Source organism: Rissa tridactyla, chromosome 4 (assembly GCF_028500815.1).
Source record: "Rissa tridactyla isolate bRisTri1 chromosome 4, bRisTri1.patW.cur.20221130, whole genome shotgun sequence".
NCBI classification, from domain to species: domain Eukaryota; kingdom Metazoa; phylum Chordata; class Aves; order Charadriiformes; family Laridae; genus Rissa; species Rissa tridactyla.
Window position 1 is genome coordinate 79,210,839 of NC_071469.1, and position 17,232 is coordinate 79,228,070.

Here is a 17,232-nt window from a genome sequence, read left to right on the forward strand (position 1 = left end):
AGCATTTGCACATGCAGGAACCTGGTGGTCTGGTGTTCACCAGCACCTGGGCGCGCAGGACTTGCACATTTGTGCAGGTGGCTTGTGCAGGATCTGCTCTCTGGAAGGCAGGGGTGGGATTCAGGGCACACAGGCTCTTGTGTCCGTAGGCGTTACAGATACATTTCTGAGGTCCTGTATAAAATGTGGCTCTATTTATTAACTGCTTGGTCTGGGGACTAGTGAGCATCTTGGCTGCCAGTAATGCATGCAGGGGGAATAGATATATTAAGATATTAAGACAAAAATCAAGATTTGCATATGAAAAATGTATTTTTTTTATTTTTTTTTAACTGATAGCCCTATGACACGGCTAGTTTCTCAGCTCCTGCCTGACCCAGCTCTGCATGGCTGCAGGATTTGAGTATAATCTGTTTCTTTGTGTAAACTCTCCTCACAAACACAGTATACTCATTGCATTAGGGGTGTATATTCGTTGTATTAGGAGTGTTCAGAACATATTATTAACCTATGTTTGAGGAGGGAGGGCTCACAGTGAAAGCTTCATTATCAGATTTAGAGCCACATACCATTCCTTTATTGACCTGCCTGGTGTAATCAATGCAGCAGCCACACAAGTTTGAAATCATGTTCCCTGACTGTAGACCGTGCGTCATGCATCTAGTGCTGATTGTGCATTATCTTTTAAATCACACTGCCTAAATAAGTATGGATTTGTCTACCATGAATAGCTCTTCTTTCGATTTGAAGATGGTAAACCTTTTGCTTTTTTAATTGATATTCAGGATGACCTAAAAATAGAGCTGTAATGATGCGCACAAGAAATGGCCATTGTTAAAATGCTGAGGAGTATGTCTGAGCGCAGAGAGGCCTGTGTATTCTTTCACGTTCCCATGCTTTCCTAGGTGGGCTTAGTGGACAAGCTCCCTGTCAGTGCTGCCATTGTGCCTGTAGGGCTCTTCCATAAAGTCATTATTTCACTTGAGAATAACATCCAGCACTGCAAAGGTCATTCCTTACTAAGGCCAGGAAAATTTCCATGTGTAGCAAAGTAAAAAGCCACTGGATTTTATGTTTGGTGATGTTGAATCGTCTAAAAGCAAAGTAGTTTCAACTGCCGATTCACTTGACGTTTATTCGAGTATAATGCTTCATCCCCTGATAAGCTTCCCAGGTCTTTGCACAGCGCTGCTGGGGTTTGATTCTGAAATAGTTCGTGTCACAGACTGGCATGTGCTCAGAGGGTTATGATAAACAAGGACCGGTTACTTTGTGATTCCGTCAGTTGATTGTATTTAATGTCACAAGGGCCCCTTCCAGCTCCGATGCTTGTGCTGCCCCTGTAACCTCCGGCCATGTTAAAGCCGGACCATTATTGCGCGGAGTTTCCTCGCTGCCCACCCGGCACAATATCGCAGAGAACTTTTGCCACGATTTAGGAACTCAGCAGCACTTCTGACACCTGGTGGTCACTTTTTGGGAGTGCAGAGTCCAGAAATGCTCCTGCCTGCAAATGGGGTCACCGCCGCCTGGCCCCGCGCGTCGCAGGCTGCCCATTAGCTCTTCCCACAGACGGTGTTCATCAGGGAGCTGTCATCTCTGGATGAAGCGGAGGATCGTGCTTTCTCCTGATCAAGATGTAACTGTGGATAGCGTAGAAGGACCAGATGATTTATGAAAAGTTAAAATATCTTATTTTAAAGCTTCGCGATTGTAAATAAATAATCAGATTCAAAATTCATTCTCGTGTTTAAAAACTTATTCTTCAAGCTGGTGGACTTGCCCGGCTCTGTTATTAGGCAGATGGAGACCAGTAAAATTGCCTAGGCTTGAAATAATGCAAATGAATTTTTATATTTGGGGATGCTGGCAACCCACCTCAAGAAAAGCTCACCATGAAGCGCATCTCTAGTTGCTCAAATAGTTGAATAGTCACACAAATAAAGCTGAGCTTATATGTAGGACTGGGATTCAGTCAGCACACAAAATGTAGGTGAATTGGTGCTGCTCTAAAAATACGCTTCCAAGGTTGGCTTTGCGATTTATTGGCTCCTGCACAAAATGGCAAGGCAGGTCAGCATCCTCTGATGCGAGATACCGTGATGACATGAGGCTATTACAAATCTACCAAAAGGAAAAAGGGGAACAAAAAAATACAACTGCTGAAAGCAATATGTAGAGCAAAGTCTAGTCTTTAAAGAGATTTAACTTCTGGGTTACACATCCAGCCTTTTTTCTGCTGGGTGGTATTACCCTGGTGCCTGAACTGGCGGTTCAGCTGTTATTGCCGAAGTATTTCTTGGACTGAGAAGTGTGTGTCACAATCTGGTGTCTCTTGCTGCCAGTACTTGCACCCGGTACTAGTGAGAATAAAAGAGTAAAATATGGTGAGGTTTCCCCCCGCGATTCAGGTATTTTTTTTTTTAATTGTTACAGTTAAGGGAATCCCTAAAGGCATTTTTTGCCCATAAAGTGTTACCACTTTCTTTATATGTATTGAAAGGAAAAAAAAAAAAAAAAAAAAAGAAACCCTCATGGCTGTACTTGGCTTGCAGCATTTTTTTTCTAAGTTCATGCCAGCATTAACAGATCTGTCAGAACAAAGCAAATGTGTCATATTGGCAGCTGTTACTTATGAGTACTTTTTCTTTATTGCATTTTGTTTTGTAATAATTGAGAAGCTTTTATGTCGAGCTCTGCATAAATGGTACTGAGTAGGAGGGTATGGGCATGCTTTCTATTATTCTGCCCCTCATGCATGTCTCCTTTTTTCGTCTTTCCAGAACCACACATTGAGCCAGCACGCACAGTGAGCCACTGGCACTACAGGACACCTCTCTGCAGAAGACTTGACGGTGGCACAGTGGGGAGGACCATTTGAACATTACATCCAATCAAAGTGTCATTTGCAACCCAGATGTAAAACTCTAATGATTTGGCCATGAGGCGCTGCTATTATAAGCAGCTGGAAATGAATATTAATGGAAGAGATTAAAAGTATTCCATGCTCAGTATTTTTTATTGTCCTGCTTCAGCTAGTGTACTTTAGAGCTTCTGCTTCTGACTGAATTTATAGTGTTAGATAAATCTGCTTTGATGCTGTTGCCCTTTGTTGCTTCTTGTATTATATTGATAGTTAAAGATTAGGTGTGATTTTTTTCTTTTTTGTTAACTGCTTTTTAATTGCAATTTTAGATAACTGTGCATTGTGATGTGATTGCTTGGCTATTGTCTGAATATTTCTTTTTAATTTTTTAATTAAAGACTAATGCTTTGATTGGATTTGCCAGTTCACCGGACAGTGATTAAAACTATGTAATGAATATAATCGGTTTCAGTGCAACTGGATGGTCTGCTTTATAAATGTGACTTAATCTGATTGCAATAACTAGTACAGTTCAATAAAGGGAATACATGAGCTTAGCGTCAGCGGTTGTCTGTCTGTCAGTGCACGCTGCATCACCACTGCTGCCTGATGTGTGTAAATCACAAAGTGATGGCTCCCTCGGCGGCGGAGAGCGTTCTCACCCCAGGAGGAAGGAAGATTGGGAGAAAGTGAAAGCCGCGTTCCTGCGCCTGGCGTTGTGCTCACTCCTGGATGCGCCTCCCAGGCTCCCACGGTAGGTTGAGGTGAGGTAAGAACATCTTCTACTAATCTGTGTGCGAAAAGGGGTTGCTAGCTTAACTACTCTTAGCTCTTAACTCTTAAATACTCCTAACTTTTAGTCAAGTCAACAAGAATGGAGGGGACTTGGTCTGTAGCTGCCTTGACCCCATCTCTGTGCTTCTTTGTTTCAATAAAAAAAAAAAAGCTTTCTGGATTGTGTACAAATGCGCAAATATTGGATCAGGCCTCGGGGACGCTGGTAGGAGACTGTATATTTCAAGCACGTGGACTTCTAGGCCCACAGGTATTGTAGCTCTGTGTAACTGCCATTCTTCTGACACCTGAAACTGCCATCACGCAGCCTAACACAGCTAATTAGCAGGCTTTTTTTTTTTTTCCCTTTTAAAACATATTATATGGTAATGAGGTAAGTTATCTCTCCAGTCAGAGAAACAGTCATTTTAAGGACCGTGGACACCTTTGGAAAGTTAGTGAGATGCAGTTCTCATGGTATCTCCTGCTTGAATGAATCATAATCATCGTGAAAGATGTTTAGCAGTTGTGACAGCTGAAATGATGTGGTTACCCATTCCCACGATGTACAAGGCTTTGCAAGACTGTGGCATAGGAATATGCACAGTTAGAGCCTTTCAAAATCGCTGCACTGAACTCGAGCACAACTGGTTGTCATTGTGCTGTGTCTGGGCTTGGAGCATGTAAGTGATATTTTGTAGGAAAAATGTTTTGAAGGATGTGTAGCCAATGCCCAAATTAGTTTATACAGTGAGTTTATTAACAAGTGCAAGGGCACAGCTTGTTGACACTACAGACGACGTTTTCAACGTTTAGATTCCTGCTGATGCTGACGGTCATGTTGCACACACAAAGCTCCTTCAAGACAGTGGGACGTACCACGTTTAAGGGAAGGAAGGCTACCGGCTATAAGCGAGGCAGGGTCATCCCTCCAGCGGGAAGCAACAGAGCACGTGTAAGTTCTAGCTTGAGAAAAGTTTCAACTTTCTCAAAAAAATGAAGTAATGTCCCATTTGGGGCAAATGATAGATACGTTTTTTATTCTGCCAGCTATTCTGCTGAAATAGCATTGCATGGACAGTCAGAGTTTAGGCTCAACATTTTGATTTGTGATAAATTTATGAACCCTAATATAACAAAACTAGGAATGACTTTTCTTAATTCCAAAGAGGGCAGTTCTGGTTTTATCTAGATAATTCTTAGCTCACTGTTTATGCAACATTGTACTAAAATGATCCATTTCTAGAAAGAGTGTTAGCTTTCTACCTGATTATTTCTCCATAAGCCATGGCACAGATGTTTATGGGATGAAAAATTAGCTAATGAAATCACCAATTCATTACTCTCATTCATAATGTATGCATATTTCTAACTCGTAAGCAACATTTTAAGATGGGAAATGAAGAAGTGTCTTGCAGTACAGGCTTATAGACATGTCCTTGCAAGAAAAGGTGATGGGGAACATACATCATCTGCTCTGGTAACAGCTCCTGTGCCATCTTCTCTGTGCTAAAAGCAAGGCAGTGGGTTCTCACAACGGATATACCGAAAGGGGAGGCTCTTTGCTAGGCCTTGGGTTTGGAATGATGCTTGATCGCTTCTGCGCAGGCCTTGGGAAATGAAAAGGAAGATGTGGGTTTCTATCTTCAGGAAAGGGTTCTGTGTTGGAATCCCAAGAGTGAACTGATGTTTCCATGCAACTCTGAGAGCCGCTTTAGTAGTGCTGTACTGAAGCACATGCCTTTGTCGCAGCATCTCCCTGCTGACTAGTTAAAACTAGGTGTATATTCACTGTGCCGAGATGGGGAACTCCCCATGTGGGGTTCCTGTTCTGAGCTGCACAATTTTCCCCACCTGTGCTGGAAGCGCGGGCACAGGGCCGGGGTGCTGGGGTCCACGCTCAGCCTGGCAGCACCAAGCAGGCTGGTGTCTAAGCTGTGTGTTGCATCTGCCTTGAACCCTGTCCAGACCATGGGCAGGGGTGCAGGAAAGGAATAGTTTGGTTTTCCATCCTACCTTTAAAAGGTAGGGGAGCCCAAAGCAGAAGAGTAAGGGCTGTGGTCTTGCTCCGTCTTCTTCATCCTTTCAGGTATGTGAGCTTCGTTCACAAGCAGCACAAGTCAGGCCGGGGAGACGGGCTGGACTGTGCCCCCAGGGCTGGGGAAAAATTGGTTTGGGGTCCTCTTCTGCAGGTGCTCCAGCATCTTACAGTACTTGGGTAATATTTGAGCGCTAATGGACAAATCTTGCTTGTTTAAATTTTCTAAGACAATATGTACGAAGGTGCAGGGACACCTGCCATGAATCTGCAGGGTTGCTTTGAGGTATTTTTGGTACAGTCAGGCCGATATGAACAGTCATTGTTATAATCACAGCACGCACCATGGCAAGGGATGGTGCTGCCTTGGCATCTGCCTTCTCAGGGGCAAAGAAGTCCAGTTTGGGCGTGTGGGTGAAAGCTACTGCAAGGAAGCAGAGGGAGAGCCGTCCGCTCTTCCGCTCCTGCCATAGAGCTGCACCTGTGATGTGCTGGACACCTGCATCTCCCAGGGCTGGTCCTAAGCCTACGCCAGGGCGCAGCGCTGTTGCCTGACCCCTTTATGTTTCCTGACCCCGTTCTCCAAGGCCGGAGCCCCCCCAGGCGGGGCTGTGCTGGCCAGGGTGCCAGGTCTGAGCTCTGCAGCCCAGCCTGGGGCCTTGGTCTGCTGGTTCCCGAGCGGCTGTTTTTTCTGTGCCGCTTGTCCCACCTGGGAGCGGGGGCAGAGCAGCCCTGCACTGGTACAAAACACAGCTTTGCTGGCATAGCTGCAATCACACCAGGGAGTGCTTCGCCAGCGTAGTATATAGTTCCTGTATCCGTTAAAAGCTCCTAGGGAAAAGAGAGCCTAACTGCAGGTGGAGAAAGATAATATCACAGCTTCTGGTACATGCTTTGCCCCCTTTTTCTTAGTGGCCAAGAAGTGCTACGGAAGGCATTTGGAAAACAGTCAGAAATGTTGGCTCCAAGGGCACCTATATTTCAACAGCTGCAACACATTGAAAATGGGATGGAGAGCCTTTCAGTAATCCCCCGAATGTTTCCCTGCCTGTCTCTGTGAGTCGCAGCTCCTGTGCACTGGTGTTGCAGACACGGGCTGGCACAGGCTGATCGAGGCGTGGGTGACTCACAGGTAAGTGCAAACCAGAATTGCCGAAATTTTTGCTGAGGATGGGCTTTAGGCAAAAGTCACTTAAGGATCCAAGTGGCATTAGGGCCAGTACAGTGTTGAAAACCATGAAAAAAGTTTTAAATGTGTAAAGAAACGCTGTCTAGACAATTTAATATCTTGAAGTTTAGGCAAATACTGAAATATAAATTCGTATTAACAATGGATTAACAAAAGACTTGTATTCGCAGCAGTCCACACATCCAAAAAGCATTGAATATTTAGGCAAGAGGTAGCAACCAGTACCTACAGGTGATATATTGTCTTCGTAGTTGGCTTTACACATTGTTTTATTTAGTGCTTCTGTAGATACTTGTCTGATCTTCAACAAGAGGTCACCGCCTTCAGTCAGGTGCCTTAGAGTTTTGGAAAAAGCAAACTCCAAAAGAAAGGGAAAGAAAAGAAGTTTGGGGACCATTTGAGGGAGTGAGTGACTGTTCACTTTGTGTTGGAGCATCTTTGAGTGGGCTGGGGAAGGTCACTTCACTGAGCAGCAGCTCAGAGGGGATATGAAAGGGAGAAATCAGAGGGGTGAGGGGGCTGAGGGGGATGTCCCTCCACAACACTCCTGCCCTCCAGAGGAGTTAATGGAAAATCCACTCTCTGGCAGCCACTTCCATTGCAGAGAATCCACACATCCCTTGTCCCAAATGCACATCTCATTTTCTCCTACCAATGTCTAAGAACAGGTTGGGGTTTGTGTGTTTGTCTGCCTTTTAATGTGTAAATCACTCTGTGGTACGGGCAGTGAAGGCTCCTCCCCTGGCCTACATCAGCCATCTCCACATTTTTTAGACCCACATCCTAAAGCAGGGAGGTTTCTGCAATCCCCTCTCCACCCCCCCACAGCAGCTGACCAGCTTCAGCCACGTTTGGCAGTGGTGCAGAGGTCTGGGGCGCCGTACCCCTGGGGTACACTGGCAGTACTTAGCCAGGATAAGAACAACGCCCTGCAGGTGCTGTCATGGTTGAAAGCGTGCGAGCTCAGCAGCGTATGACCACAGACACCCAGATGGCGGGAGCTGCAGTGGCCACCAGGTTTGGAGCTGATGGGAGCGTGCCTTGTGCTTCTTTGCTTTGCCTTTTTTCTTTTCTCCCTGTTTTTGCCTCTTGTGAAATTGTTTGTCCTTAGTTTTACCTGTCTTCATGGAATTGCTGTCATCCTCAGAACTTCAAGATCCCTCTCCTGCAAATGGCAGCCAGGGCTTGCCTTTTGACCTATTTATCTGTGAATTATTGTTGCTTTTCTGAGTCTTAGCACATTACAGAGGTGACAGAGGACAGCAGGTGACAGAAGGAGACTGCCCGTCTAAAGGAGGTGTCCAGAGGAGAAACATCGAGCACCCCAAGAGAAAAGACAAGCTAATTACTGCATCGCCTACAAGATTGCTAACAAAGTATGGTCTTCACCGCCCTAATAATGCGCTGCAATTTAACCATGTGAGATTGTCCTTTTCCGAGGGAAAAAGGGAAGCATTTCCGCTCTGTCCTGGAGGTGCCAGGGAAGAGGGGCCCGGGGTCACCCTCAGGCTGGCGCGGCACCTCGCAGGGGGCCTGGCCCCCCATTGGGGCCGGGGGCGCTGGCTGGGAACGGTCCTGCACCCCGTCGGCTCTGCCTGTGCTGCTGGCCGCTGCTCCCCGAGCTGGCAGCGCGCTGCCCCGCTGCTCTCTGCGCCTGTCCCCTTCCTTCTGCCATCCCCGGCCATCTGTGTCCCCGCCGCAGGCGGCCGCTCCGCCACGCTGCGCCGCTGACCCGGCCCGCGGCCCCGCAGCCTCCCGCCAGCGGGGAGGACGGAAGGGGGACGCGGGGCCTCCCGGCCTGACAGCGGGGCCGCGGCCGGCGCTGGGGCCTGGCGCCTGGGTGGAGGAGAGCGGGGGCCCACGGAGGGCACAGGGGAGCGCTGGGCTGTGGCCAGGAGCAGAAATGGCCGAGCTCTGCTGAGACACTCTCCTTCCCACACTGCGTGGGGAGCTGGGCGCCCGCCGCGGCCCGGGCAGAGCCCTGGCGGGGCCCCTCGGCCTCCCCCGCCCTTCCTGTGGTGCCTCGCTCGGCCTCCTCTCACAGTGGGGAGGCTGATGTGCTCCCGAGCCTCTTTGGGGCTTTTTTTTTTTTTTTTTTTAAATCAAAGCTTGTTGTTTTGTTCTCTGAAGCCGAGAGAGCTGAGCTGCCCCGCAGAGCCAGAGCCGGGGCAGGAGCCGGGCAGGGGACCCGGCCGCTGCTCAGCCCCCCCCCGGCAGCCATTTTGCCACCCCGTTTCTGCATGGATTTCACAAGCTGCCCTGTCAGAAACGAAACGCTGGTTTGGAGGGCTTTAGGGACATCAAAGCCCCCAGGTAAAGAAATGCCATGGAAGTGTTTTCGCTATTTTACCCATACCTGGGTTTTACTACTTTGTCTGTATTAATAGTACATGGTGTCAACCTGCTCGAGCAGGTCAGAGAGGCAATGCAGGGTATTTACTGAGTTGTGGCAGAATGTACAGACTGGGTTTTCTGGATTTTTGCTTCTGCTGATGTTCCCAAAGGTGTGTTGGCGTTTAAAGCCCTGCACAGCACAGTCGGTATCCTTGGGAAGCAGGGACTAGAGAGCAAGTGCATCGCAGGACTCCTCTGTGTGTAAAAAATCCTGCTAAAAAAGCCTTTTGAAAAAAATCTTTAGCCCCAAAATCTTTTAGTACCAACTAAAATCTTGCTTTGAACTAAAAAAAAATATATGTTTATCTATGTCTTCTGTTTTACGTGACTGGAAGAGGTACCTGGCCCCCAGCGTGATCCTTCCCTCACAATAAACGAGCCAGCAAACGAGCCCTCCAAGCTGCGTGTGCCGAAGCCACGTCCCTGAGGTGCTGGGCTCTTTTCTACCCGGCCTTTAATTTAAAGGGGAGGGAGAGAGAAACAACATTTTTTTTTCCTGGTTGAAAGCAATGCAATAAATAAGTGCATCTTCTTCTTCCAGTTGCAATTTATAGGAACTGTTCCTCAAGAAATTGGCTTCTACGTATGAAAGCTATAAAATACACGTGCCATTTGCAAAGGATACAGTATGTACGTTTTCTGTTTTATTCACAAAGTATCTCGGTGCACACCTGCCACAGAGGGAGGGTTAAGGAAGTGTGCAGATGAGCTCAGCTAATGCTTTTGCAGCGGTGCTAAAGGAATGGTCAAGAGCTTCCATTAGCCTCACATAGAAGAAACAATTTGGGTTGCTAATGGGGAATGACAGTTTCACCCAAAGTAGGACCCAGAAACATTTTTCTTCATGAGGACTCTTGTGGCTTAAGACTTGGTCAAGTGTTGTGTATTTCCTAAGAAATATGCAACACGTTATATTACAGTGTATATCCTCAGTGCTAAACCATGCAAACCTGGAAGATGAGGCCTCAGCTGAAAGCAGAATGAGGTCTGGTGTACAGACAGTGGAAAAAGAGGTGGATGGACTGAAAGGAGAAGGTGGGCAACACCCAACTGTGGTATGGCCAGTGGATGCAGTGCATGATGTTAATTAGTTTTGCCTCTCTCTCCCTAACTGGCCTGATAATTTCTGTGACAGTGCCAAGAGCACTTGTGTTCAAATAAAATCCCGTCTTTCACCCTGGTTTCAGGCTTGAAGCTGAGAGGGTGTGTGGGCGCAAGCATGAGGCCAGTGCGAAGCACTGCCAGGGAGGTTCTCCGCTGACCTAAGCCATGTACATAATCTCCTGGCTGTTGTAGGTTTGTACTGGCTGTTCCTATTACCAGATAAACCTGGAGTTTTGGTGATAGCCCTCTGCCGTGTATACTTCTCATCTGCTCCCTGGCTAGCTGCATTACTGTTTTCAAATTCTAGGTCTCTCTTTTTGCTTTCTCTACATTTCCCCCCCTCCACCCTTCCCCACACCTCCAGCAGTGGCACCTGTGTGGGCCACCGGATTTACAGTTTGCCAGTGCTCACACGGCAGCTGAGTGGTAAGGGTAAGTCTGATGCAGAACAATGGTGTGGCTTTAGAAGGGTTGTCTGAGAGTGGGCAGAGGCACAAAAGCAACAGGAAGTTCTGCACTTGGAAATTTTTTTAAGGCTGTAAATTGGTTATTTGATAAAAGGACATAAGAGGAAGCTGAGATACCTGGTACCCTGCTTGTGAGGGGAGGCAACCTTTGCTGGTAGATAAGATGTGTTTGTACCAGGAAACAGGAATGCTAACTCCCCTTCCCTTACTGAGGGGTTTGGCACCCTAATGAAGCATTAAATGCAAATTAAGTCCACGGTCGCCCCTGCCCTCCATTCTTCATTTCATAGCCTAATTCCAGTTATTGATACATTACATTAAAGAATACACCAACCTCCTTTGCCTTCTGGGAACTGCCAGATAAATGCATCTTCTTTCATGTTGCACTGCAAATGTGTACACAACCATTTCCCTTGACTTCAAGGAGTTAAATGTTCACATATGTAAGGCACACTAGGATCAGAGCCTTAGGTAATCTAATGATACTGGATAACTTGACTGTGCATCATTAGCTCAATGATGCACCAAGCTCAGAGAGAGGGAAAAAAAACAACAACAAACCAACACCCGAACCCTGAAATATATTTGCGTGTGAGAGAGAAATCTGGAGGGAGGGGAGAGGGAAACACAGTCAATATGTCTACAGTTCATTTAAGATGCTGAAAAATGTATTTTTTTATTTTTTTGTCAAAAATGTTATTGAGGATAGAAACGCAAAATGAGAGAAGAACCAGTGAGGAATCCAGAATACCCCTATGGCATGTGAAACCCCACTGGAACAAATGGAGAAGTAGTAGGTGCTGGAAAACGTATTTTCAAAGCAATACGGTCACATGTAAGCACCAGAACTGCAAATTTGGCCTGAAAAACTGTTTCTTTCTTTGCAGAGCTCTGTGTCGTTCCTTTTCCGAGACCTATCGGTGCATCCTATTCAGCCAGAGCTTCCCCAGCTCAGCTGTATGTTACTTTGCCCATAAGGGTGTTGAACAAATATTTTGTATCCAAGAGAGACTCATTAATGTCTTTCAAACCGGATGCAAGTTTCTCATTATTCTTCTGCATAGGTCTAGTAATGGGAGCCTCCTCTAGAGATGCCCTACGCAGATGTCTTCAGGCAATGTTGATGGCATGAAGCAGGAATTGTTTTCACTGAAAGATTTATAACCTTATAGCCTTTCCAAGCCTAGGCAGTGCATGTGGACTGAGAACCAGCAGGAACGGTTTTCTGACTTCTGCACTATTCTCTAATACTGACTAGCCTGGAGAAATCATTTTGGTCTAAATTTTTGCTGTTCTGGGTCCTCAGTATGAGGAATGAAATGTCAGGGGTTTTTCAAAGGTATCAAATGTTTCTGACTCCTATTTGAATCGAAGCTGCAGGTTTTGAGTCCTTATTAAAAAAAAACAACCAAAACCTTAAAACCCCAAGCCCATGGATCTTAATTTAGGGCTCCCCAAATCAGAAGCCACTTTGAAAGACATGCAGAAGCACAGAACAGCCGATAGATTTCCATATCCTGCAGAGTTTTGGCATGAATCCCCTTCTTTGGTTCCAGGCAGAAAAATACAAAGAGACGTCTGTGAATAGGACCTTGCTGGGTGTCCAGCCCTCTGAGTGAAATTTCCTGTGCAGAGGATGGTCTCGGCCTACATTTTCTAGTTATTATATAGAATTTGTTTCCTGCTATGCTAGAAAAAAATGTATAAAAATATAAAACCCTCAGTGAATTCCCACCTTATAGAGATACTTCAAGCTGTACAGGCAGAATTTGTACCGGAGGAGTTGACATTGAATAAGGTAGTTCAAGAGAGACACCAAAGCTCAGCAGAGACATCCTTTAAAAATGATTTGTCTTGTCTGCAATATTTCATAAGTTGATCTAAATCAGATTTTGGAGTAATACCATTAAAGTCAACAACCAACACCCAGGATGAATCTAGCTCTTAAAGTGCCATTCAGGCTCCTTGAGAGACACACATCCCAATGACTCCTTTAGCAGTCATTAAACCAATTATCATCTCGGTCTATTTCCAACAATTATCATCATAGACTTTTTGGGTTTAATCAGCTTTTTAATTGACCTGTGAATAAGACAGGAGATACAAAAATCTCCCCTGATACCTCAGGTGTAACTATTACACACCTTGCATTGCTGTGCACATGAAATAATTTACACCATAATACTGATCTGAGGCTGGAATTTGAACAACGATATTCCTATAAATTAAGGATAAAACCAAATTAAAGACAATAAAGGAGAAGAAGAGGAAGTAGTAATCCATAAATAGAATGTCACCACGATTGGTGACATTGCTTCTGGGACTTACTTGGCCAGCAAACTTTGGAGCCGGAAAAAGATTATTTTTTTTCTAAAACTGTATGCAATGCACAGAATAAATTGAAAGTAAGAAGTGACACAAAAAGTTTTGTCCATCTTTTAATTGCTACAATTATTGAACTGAGTTGCAGAAATGTCTTCAGACAATTGCTTAAGACTTTAAAAATAAATCAGCCATTTAGGCATATGTCCCTCCTGCAAGCAACTAACTTTTTTAATACCACTTGCCTTGGTACAGCACTGCAAAGTGGCCTGAATGCAGCAATTTGCGGGATTTGGCACTGTGAGCCCCGCAAGCACTTAGCAAAAGCAATTGTGTAGCTCTATTGAAAATCCCGCATATCATGCTGTGGGGAGCCAGCACTTTTTATCTGTCGGCACTGTTGGTGACAAATATTAAAATAAAAAGTATGACACTATAGGTGCTTCAAAATTCAAACTGCAAGTTTCCTACTGTGGGACTTCTAACCATGTAATAAAGTGCAGGGAAGAAAGCAGAGTTGAGACCCCATGCTGTAATAAAGGCAAGGAAATCTTAAGTGTTCAAATACATAATTCATTCTCTTCTGAGACTTTCTACCAGGTTTCTACCAGTAAAGATTTTAATTTGTGCCTCGATGATACAATCTTTAATTTCTCTTTTACCTCCAGAGACAGCTGGGAGAGCGCTGGGGCAGACCTGCTCTTTGCGGTGGGTGGAAGCAAATGGTCACAACAGGTCAGAGAGCTCCTCTGCAGCTGGTGAGGGTGCAATGGCCCTGCAGGGCCAGCCCGGGCAGAGGAGAAGGAAAACCCCATCTTCTACTGGCTGTGAAAGTGCCTGCAAGAAAGTCATCGCGACAGTCAGTGAGTTTCCTTTGTTTTAAATAGAAATACTTTGCACCTTAAATAGTATCTTACTCCAAGGATCTCAGAACACGTAGTAAATACCGGCTGAGCCTCAGCTTTCTGTGGGGAGGTCAGTCCCTCTTCCCGCTTCTCATTTTGCGTATTTCCTGCTCACTTGAAGCCTCTACTGCCATTTTGTTACACAGCTTTCAAAAATAGAATTTGAAACATTTAAAATTTTATTACCTATGATCTTGAGCATTTATTACTTTGTTGTATAACTATTTGTAACTGTACTTTAATATTTTATGTAAACCACAGCTCAATCACAAGGAAGAAGTAACTAATGAGAAATTAAAAACAACTTTGCTTGTGGGTGGGTAAACATTGCATCTGCATAAGCAACAAGTGACTGAGAAGGTATTGACCATATAAATGAGTATGTATCCCTCCTAAAAGTCCATTGAAATCACTGCATTTATATCAGGGATAAATTTGGCTCAGCTGTGAGAAGAATGCATGCATCTCACTCTGCAGTGGTCATTTAACCGGAATTACATACATTGATCTGTGCGCCCCCCTGGAGTTAGCATACAAAATTGACTGGATTACATATTCAGATGTAAAGCTACAGCAAAATTGGCTTTGACCTATTTACTTTTTCTAATCCAGCCTCTTAAGTCTAGTTATTTTCTTTCTAAACCCTGATCCTTTTTCATTCTTTCTCAAATGACATCCATCTCATCCCAAAACGTGATGCTTGTTATTCAGTGCTTTAGAGGCTGTTGCCTTAGATGTAGCTTGGTCCTCCCAGACGTGGCTATTCTGGCAGCAATGCTTGAAATCTTGGGATCTGTGCACTTTTGCTGTCTTTTCTAGGAGGAAGCCCAGGAATAGTTTTCATATTCAGTCTTTAAAACATTTTTATTTTAATAGTTATTTTTTTACAAAACAGTGCTAGAAACTAGCGCCATGTCCTGCCCCTTGGCCTTTACTGGTGTTACAGTTTTCCTCTTGCCAATCCTCTTTTCTACCCATGCTTGTAATACGTTTAATTCAGTCTCTACCCACACTTACTTAGAATATCCCTTCATTTGATCCATCTGAGGGGTGCCTTAGTGTGGTATTTAGCTTTTCAAGCCATGCTGTTGCATTAGTGATGATCTAAAGATGTGAGGCAGACTTTACAAGGAAGACGCAACATTACTCCTCTAAGTGAAGTAATAATAAAAAAAATATTTAAAAGAACAAAAAGGTGGTGAGGGTGGGGAAGCACTGGAACAGGTTGTCCTCAGAAGCTGTGGATGCCCCATCCCTGGAGGTGTTCAAGGCCAGGCTGGACAGGGCTTTGAGCAACCTGCTGTAGTGGGAGGTGTCCCTGCCCATGGCAGGGGGGTGGAACTAGATGATTTTCAAGGTCCCTTCCAACCCTCCATTGGACTGCAGATATAGGCAGTGGCTATGATAGAGAACATCACGTCTCCCTTTGGGTCTCCAACAGCAGCGAAATCAGGGTCCCAGGGCGCAGGCTCCCTGCGCTCTTTTCCACGGTGGCACAGCAGTGCTATCACACAGCCAAACAAGGTGCCACCAAAGCATGGTGTGGCCCTGTTAACAAACCTTCTCTACAGTGCCAGCTGCTCTGAGAAAGTGCAGGTCCTCTGTTCCCGTGCCTAGGCTTGCTCTTTCAAGAAAATATTAACATTATTCCATGCTGCTTTTTAACAGCTCTTCAGGGTTGGGAGAGAGCTGGCTCTAATACCTTAGTGCAAGAAAGACTAGTAATTAGAAGCATGAGCCTGGTGCAGCTGGGTTGAAATGTTTTAAAACAAACAATTAAAAATAAAAAAAAAAATGGAGCACCCTCTGCCTAGTTCAGTTTGGGGGAAAGGTCTCTCTGACTCTACGTGCTCTGAGGCTACGTTGAGGCTCTTTGACTCTGTTCTGAGACTTGCTGACACTACTGATTCAACACTCTATCAAGACACTCCAACTGTGATCTGAGACCTGGAGCAGAGTGGGAGCATCTTGACACAGTGTCAAAACAGTATTCAGAGCGCATGGACGCAGCACTGAAAGGCTTTTGTCTCCCAAATGAAAAGGAGCTGGATTATTTTCATCTTTTTTTCCTCCTCTTTTTTTTTTTTTTTTTTTTTTTGGTAATAATGGTATCTTTCTCTTAAGTAAAAAACCCCACAGTTTATTTGCAGGAAGAAAGGGTGGTATGTCCCCCCCCTTACTTCTTGTTTGATAAAGCAATGTGACAGACAATGGCTTAGCTGTACAATACACTTCACTAAAGCAAAGTTCTTTTGCTTTGGAGAAGTAAAAGGGTATATTTGGAAATTATTCCAATTTAGGAACCAAAAGAGGTTAATCCTTTCATGATACTGCTCATCAATCATCTGTATCTTTATGCATGTTTGTGTCTGTTGTGTATTTTGGAATTGCATTTTTGTACAGTAACATTCATTTGATCTGACTAATAATTTGGCACAGTGTTGCTCACCACTCTGCCCGCAGAATTCAAGCGATGACTTTTGGTAAGAATACCAATTCAGATATTTGAGTGTTGACCAATATTCATCAACAAAAGAAATTAGTTCAATTGTCAGAATGGGGCAATGCCTGCTGAGACAGGTTTCTTTTCTGGAGATGAGATGGTCTTAATGTTACATGGACTGTGACATTATAACAAGTTAAACTCATTTATTTAAAAAATGAGAATATAGTTGAATTTATTTTTCCTTGCTGGGGTCACAGGTACCAAGGAATTAGCAAAACCATCTACTGAATGTTTTATAGATGGTGGTGTTTTTGCTGAATGTTAAATGAAAACAATCCATTAAAATAAAAAATGAAAATTCTTTTTGTTTCCTTTTCCTCTTGGGCCTTCCCAAAAGGAGGTCGACACCGACCCAGTTTGAAAAATACTTACCTAAGCCAATCACTGCCCAGCATGTATTCCCTTGAGCAACTTGAGTGGGCATGATGCCATCCGAACAGATGGGCATTACTGTAGGCAACCAAGAGACCATGCATGTGAATCAAGTATGGGTGTTTACAGCATCATTTCCCTGATGAGAATGTCAAAATGGCAGCCCAGTCCGAGCCTTTGGCTCAGTTCAGTTGCATTTCACTAATTCAGCTCTAAAATGGATAACTTCATGAAATAAATAATTAACGTTAAGTCGTGTGGCCATGATTTTACTTCATAGAATTGGGCAGAGTAA

At 44.7% G+C, this 17,232-nt stretch overlaps 1 protein-coding gene across 5 annotated transcripts in view; it reads left to right on the forward strand.

The window, feature by feature from the left end:
• The window catches only part of ZNF423 (zinc finger protein 423), a 274,882-nt gene extending 271,464 nt beyond the window's left edge, over positions 1-3,418 (forward strand). For all 5 annotated transcript variants that reach the window (XM_054198169.1, XM_054198167.1, XM_054198168.1 and 2 more), the window contains one exon: positions 2,784-3,418. In XM_054198169.1, coding sequence (XP_054054144.1) covers positions 2,784-2,813 — 30 coding nt within the window. In that variant the 3' untranslated portion in view covers positions 2,814-3,418. The remainder of the gene's footprint in view (positions 1-2,783) is intronic.
• The last annotated feature ends 13,814 nt before the right edge of the window (positions 3,419-17,232 follow it).